Below are 6,514 nucleotides of genomic sequence, written 5' to 3' on the forward strand. Positions count from 1 at the left end.
CTGGAGTTGAGAGGATAGTAACGTGGCAACATCGGGCCCCTCACTTTTGACCAACGTACCATCATAATGGAAGGTGCCAACAAGGGAGGATACAAGGTGGGGGTGGGCAGGGACCCCCTGTGCTGCCTTTGTGACTTTTCTGTTTAACGTTCATCCAAGAGTAAAAGCATGCATTCCACTGGTGTCCTTTAGGTTGAACTGCACTTACAGTGGCCTTCCAGTCTGGGGGAGGTTGCCATGGAAATGGCCCAATGTCAGTAAACAGGCTAACTTGACCATGGACTCTAGTCACGGCGGGAAGGTGCAGAGGCCAGATATTAAAGCAGCTGCAGGTAAGGCCCCAAAGGGACTAGAGACTCTACAAGTAAGCTCGTCTGCAGAACGTGCCCATTCATTCACTGCACAGGGAGGTCTGCGGCTTTCCCTGCTGTGGGCTGGGCCGTGGAAGTCCAGGGGGAATGAGGCCTGCATGGTCTGTGCTCCCTCACACGGCCGACAACCAAAGGTAGGTGGCTTCTGGAACCCTGGGTCGCTGCTGTCACGAAGATACAGAGTTCATGGAATGGCAAATGCTGTCAGCTCAGGGCCCGGAGGCTTCCCTGTGGTGGAGTGGTGAGAGACGTATAAGATTTGGGGGTACCTGCGTGTCTCAGTCAGTTAAGTGTCCAGCTCTTGGTTCTGGCTCAGGTCATAATCTCATTGTTTGTGAGTTCAAGCCCCGTGTCAGGCTCTGTGCTGACAGCATGGATCCTGCTTGGGATTCTCTCTCTCCCTTTCTCCCTCTCTGCCCCTCCCCTGTTCACTCACTCTTTCTCTCTCAAAAAAAAAAAAAAAAAAAAACTTAAAAAAAATTTTTTTTAAAAGATGCATTAGATTTTGCCAGAGGAAAAATGGGGTAGCTAGATTTTCACCATGGCATCCACATCTTCTTCATTGTCTTTCTGAACAGGGCAACCTCCATGATAAAGTGAGCTGAGGGTTTAGGAATAGCTAGGAGCCTTGGAATTCATCCGCCCTTGTGTCGGAGGATGGAACCAGTGACCTCTGGCCTCATTAGCAAATTCACAGGCTCCCTGAGTAAACGCTGCCCATCTCTACCCCACAGGGAATGGAGAGAAAGAGTAAGTCCCAACCATGAGCAAGAGATGTGGAAGGGCCAAGCTGTCGATTAGTCAATCATCAGTCAGATAAACATTTGCCAGATAACTACCATGCAGAGCACTAGGTACTGAGTCCCAGAGGAATATCCTTTCTGCCACTACATCACGGAGTATGCAGTGTAGGCGGTGGGCACATGATCAGAGAAAGTGCAGGGAGATATTAAAAAAAAGCAAGACAGACACATTCGATCTTGATCCCAGCTTTTCCCAGCTGGGGATATCCACCAAACATGAGCCTCAACTTCCTTACCTGTGAAATGGGAATAATGTAAAACACCACCTTGCCTTGCATGGCTGAAAGGATTAGAGACAACGTATGGAAGGCACCTCACACAAGTCCCATCAAATGGTAGTAGCCGCTCAATAAATGATCAGTCTTACTGCAGCTGGTGACATACCGGCAACAAGGAAGCGAGGCATCACTCTCTTTTTTTTTTTTAAGATTTTATTTTTAAGTAACCTCTACACCCAACGTGAAGGTTGAACTCAACCCAGAGATCAAGAGTCACACGCTCTACAGACTGAGCCAGTCAGGCGCCCCCAGAATCCTCAATCTTAAGGACAATAGGACTTAGGAGGCAGAGTCCAACTCCTGAAAAAACAAAGGTAGGTAGTTTCCAGCCTACTCCATGGTGACAAAATCCCCACGGGCCTCACAGGAGAGAGGTATTTGGTTCAAAGCAATATTCGGCCCTTTACGGGCAGCTGGAATGGAGGGAGATTATTCTAGGCTGCAGTTAGGGAGGGTAAGTGGAAAGAATGTGTTTTGGAAGATGGATAGAAACTCTGACAGTAGGGAAGGGAGAGAGGGCGCCCCGGCTTCTGCCAGGCCCCAGCCTCCCCCTCACTCACAGGAACAAAAATAAAACTAATCCCCTTCCCTCGTCCAAGCGTTTTCTCCTCTGGCCTCAGCCTGATGAGTCGGTAATCCCTGCTCAATCCCCTGTTACTCATCTTAGCCCGGCCTCCCAGTCTGCTCCACTAAATCGCTCTCCCGGGGCGAACCCTCCCAGGAAGAAATCACAGGCCAGTGAGAAATCTTATTACTAAAGTACAGAATCTCAGTGAAGGGATTCTCAAGTCAGGATGTTAAGACTTGGTTAGGATCCAAAGCACCTGGTATATGGCTGGGGCTCAATATCTATGTATTAAACGAATTACGCTTTAAAAGGGAAGTACAGCCCCGTGGTTCCGAGGGGGTTATACTCTAACCGTTAACATCAGGACCTCTGATCCCGCAGAGATCCAGACCATCAAATGCAGCAGGAGGCCAAGGAACCCTTCAGGATGCAGCAAGACGCAAGACACAAGACAGAAGAGAATGAATAAAAAGTCACTCTGGCCTTTTAGAGTCCCCGGTGGTTGCTTTCATTAGTGCATCCCTATTAACACTTGCCTTGAAGGGGCCGGTGTACCCCAAGTTCTTTCTAGTCCTCCGAAGACCGACTGCAGGGCATCCAGAGTGCCTGACCTCTTTTCTCTACATCACTGATTTCTCTGCTATCATTATCTACTCTTAATTTGCGAGTTTTTCATACATGACCATTTATTCTTTAAGACCAGAACCTCGTGTAATAATTCTGCCTAACATGCTAACCAGCAGAAAGAGGTCAGGAAAGAAGAATTGAGTGTGCCCCAGCACGCGGAGAAGTCCAAAAGCACCGATGGTGGTGAATTCGGAGCACTCACCAATGAGAGAGTAGCTGAGAAAATCCGGGATCCTTGCCTCTCAGGAGACTCTATGTGCCTTGAAGAGACTGGACTTGATCTTAAGACCTGAGCTCAAGCATCATTTCTGGGCAGCACCTGCACTCCCTAGTGTCTTGTCCCCCAGACGCCAGTCAACAGGGTCTTCCCACAGTAGCTTCTACCACAAGGACGGTATCATCATTTTCTGCTTCTTGTGTGTCTCCCTATCTGACTGTAAACTTCTACGATCCAGGAATAGGTGGAAATCACCATTATAACCCAGCACCTACTGCAAGGCTTGGGCCACAGTAGGTGCTCAGTAAATGTCTGCTGAATGAAAAGAGAGCCAGGCAAGAGGTCCCTGGACAGGAACTGTGTGGACTCAATAGATCCAAAGTTCAGCTTGTGAGACGGCCTGGGGGGTAGACACCGTGCATTCCTGGCAAGCCCGTCCTATTCCCTGAAGAAGCAGGCTGCTGAGGAAGCCTACCAGGAAGAGCAATGCAAGAGAGGAGTCAGGTTTGTGACCATGGCCTTGGGAAGGTATGCCCCCCTCAGTGTGGATGCTGCTCCCTGCAGGTCAAGTTGGGGAACGCACAAGCACAACGGTAGGTGGTTACCTTGGATTATTTCATTTAACCTCCGCAAAGGCCCTACGGGGAAGGTATGCTGACCCACTTTACAGGTGCAACTCTGAAACCTCGGTCCTAGAAACCCAAGAGCCTCATGGTGCCTAACACAGGCTCACAGACACACAATGAAGCACTTTAGAGAACCACACATCATCAAGGTGGATGAGGGTCTGAAACCTCTTTGTGTGCCTCTCCACCCTTAAAGAGCTGCTTAAATTCCTAGAACATTGGACACCCAGCCAGCTTCCTGCCCTGTCCCAGGCTTGAGGGTTCCCAACCTCTCTGGCCAGCCCGGTCTGTCCCTGGGCAGCTTTGACTACTGAGAATGCTTCCGTGCAGAGAGTCCTTATTTCTACCCATCAACTTCACATCTACTCCTGGCATCTGCGCAGAGGAAGGCTAATCTCCTGCACATGACCGCCCTTCCCCAGTTATCACCTCGCCTCCCCCAAAGGTTTAGAAAGATGCCACAGAGGAGATTACACAGGCTGCTGAGCGTGAAACTGGCTTCATGCACAGGATGGGACCAACCAACGTCTTTCATTGATCAAAGTAATCAGAGATGGTTATCTTGTTGCAGTGAAGGCATCCCTGCCTGAGAGAGGGACCGGGGTGGGGGTGGGGGGTCGACTAGAAACCAAAACCCATACAAACTTGAACAATGATCTACGTGGAAGATAGTATTGCCAGGAGGGAGCTTCTGAGGTGAACCAAACTTCTGGTTTTATAAAAGGAGAACGGAGAAGCCAAGAGGTAAAGGGTACAAAGGAACACAGCTGTTAAGTGGCAAGTCACCCATCAGAACCTTTGAACCTGTCACCTGGTCCTCTTTGCTGGGTGCCACCAGCCATGTCTCTGCTCCAAAACCTGTGGTTTCAGAATAGCACCCCACAAGTGCCCAGTCTCCAGGGTGGCTTTCCCATCCCCCAGAGGCAAAGCCCCACCCACAGGGTAACACTGAGGCTCCGGGAAAGCCAAGGGACTTGCTTGGCTTTCCTGGCAAACTGAACTGATGCTCTGAACTCATGGTTCTTTGCTACTTGTTGACAGCGGGCTCGAGAGGGGCTGTGGGCTGTCTTCCTCTGGAAACGGATCTCCGAACACAAGGAAGGGAGTCTCCCGGGCCTGCTGTGCAGTTCCGCACTGTTCTGTGATTGCTGGGTGTGCCGGCTGATGTAGGAAGGTCTCCAAAACCACACTCCTCCTTCCTTTCTGCCTCCCCAACCTCGAGCCTCGGGGAAGGAGTGCGGCGGAGAGCGTCAGGAGACTGGGTTCCTCTCCGGGCTGTGCTCCTGGCCGGCTCTGGGACCTGTGACACCCCTCCTACCCCAGCCGAGCTCGACTTGCCTCTTGCATAAAAATCAGGGGCAATAAAATCTGCCCTGTCCGTAAAGGGGATGTCATGAAGCTCTGATGACCAGAAAGCAGGAGGCTGGGAGGCTCCCCACCTCTGCAGCTGCCCTCTTTCTTCTCTCACTTCCCCATCACCCTCGCCTCTTCTGCCGCGTTATGATCCAGAGCAGGTGAAAGGGACGCAAAGGTCTTACCCAGGATAAGGGAAGAGAAAGAAAAGCAACTGTCACAGCATCTCAGCAGTGCCTCACCCTTGCACAAGGCCTGGATTTCTGCCCAAAGAGCTTTTACAGCCATCGGCATAGTGTTTAACCACCTATTAATCCCACAGATGCCCTGCATCACGCAGAGGGCTCTGTGTGCTCCCTTGCTTTTAGTCCTCACAACCACACACTTCACACGGCAGAACTTAGGCTCAGAGGTGGAGGGACAGCCAGTAAGCGGTGCAGCCAACCCCGGTTCTATCCATCCCCACGCTTCCCAAACTTCCGTGTGTTCCTGCATCCCCTGGGGAGATTCGAGAGCAATCACACTGATTCTGTAGGTACATGCTAGGGCCGAAGCTTCGCACCTCTCACAAGTTCCCAAGAAGAGGGACTGCTCTGTATCTATCAAAGGCTACATTTTAAAATTCCATATAGGCACAGAGTCTGTGCCTCCCCAATCCCCAGGGCTTAGCGCTGGGCCTGCCCCATAGAATGTACTCAGTAATTATTTGTTGAGTGAGTCAATGACTCAAAAACCCACGCTTTAACCATTCTCTGTATCGAGTTCCATTAGGTCATTTGATCTCATAACAAATCTCCAAGGGATGATCATCCCCCTTTGACAGGTTAGGAAACACAGGCTCAAAAAACTAAGTAGCTCAGGGTTTGACAGCTTTTGTGCAGCAGGGCTGGAGGCGGTCTACCCTCAGATCCTTTGCCCTGACCACAGCTGTTCAGAGGATGAAGGAGAAATTAATAATTATAGACTTCAAGATGGTGAGGTAGGTGCTGGGCCCATTCCGGCACGTGACCAGCTCACAGCTCAGGAGGTCACCCAGGAGCTCTGAGCAGATCCTGGGGGAGGGGCAGCCAGACTCGGCGCCCCCCGCACCCAGAAGGGAGACAAGAGGTGGGTAGGAGAAAGCTGATCTGGGCATAGTGCCAGGCAGCAGGCTGCTGGTGGTGACCTCTGACCTCACAGAGAACCCCTCTGGGCTCAAGCAGCCCCTACCCCTGGACTGACACTGCCCAGCTTGGGGGGAGGGGAGGGAGGCATCCAAGAAAATCACAGCCTAGGGATGAATCACCGGCACAGGACGCCGAGGCGGAGGCGAGGGGTGCGGTAGGGGCGCGGATGCGGCTGGAACTCCAGGGGCGCAGGCCTGGCGCGCGCCCCCCCCACCTCTAGCTCGGATTTGGGGAGCAAAAGGAAGGCCCTCTCCTGCGCAGCGGCTGCCCCCGGCCCGACAGCTCCCGGGTGCGGCGGGACTCACGGCCTTCAGCTGCTCCAGCCGGTCCTTCATCCTGCTGCCCAGGCGCCCGGAGGCCGGTGAGCGCGTCCCAGGTGAGCGGCCGGAAGTGGCGGGCGGCCGGCCGGGCCGGGCGGAGGAGCTGGAGGCGCAGGCGGAGGCGGGCGGCGGCCGCAGGCTAGGAGGAGCGTCCGAGGCCACGGGAGGCTCCGCCGCGCCGCCCC

General features: G+C 52.7%; 1 protein-coding gene across 2 annotated transcripts in view; it reads right to left on the reverse strand.

Annotated features, from left to right (window-relative positions):
* STX3 (syntaxin 3) overlaps positions 1–6,508 on the reverse strand; it is a 39,783-nt gene extending 33,275 nt beyond the window's left edge. For both annotated transcript variants that reach the window (XM_029915426.1, XM_029915428.1), the window contains exon 1: positions 6,315–6,508. In XM_029915426.1, coding sequence (XP_029771286.1) covers positions 6,315–6,344 — 30 coding nt within the window. In that variant the 5' untranslated portion in view covers positions 6,345–6,508. The remainder of the gene's footprint in view (positions 1–6,314) is intronic.
* Positions 6,509–6,514: the final 6 nt, after the last annotated feature.

The sequence above is a fragment of the Suricata suricatta genome, chromosome 11 (genome assembly GCF_006229205.1).
Source record: "Suricata suricatta isolate VVHF042 chromosome 11, meerkat_22Aug2017_6uvM2_HiC, whole genome shotgun sequence".
NCBI lineage: Eukaryota > Metazoa > Chordata > Mammalia > Carnivora > Herpestidae > Suricata > Suricata suricatta.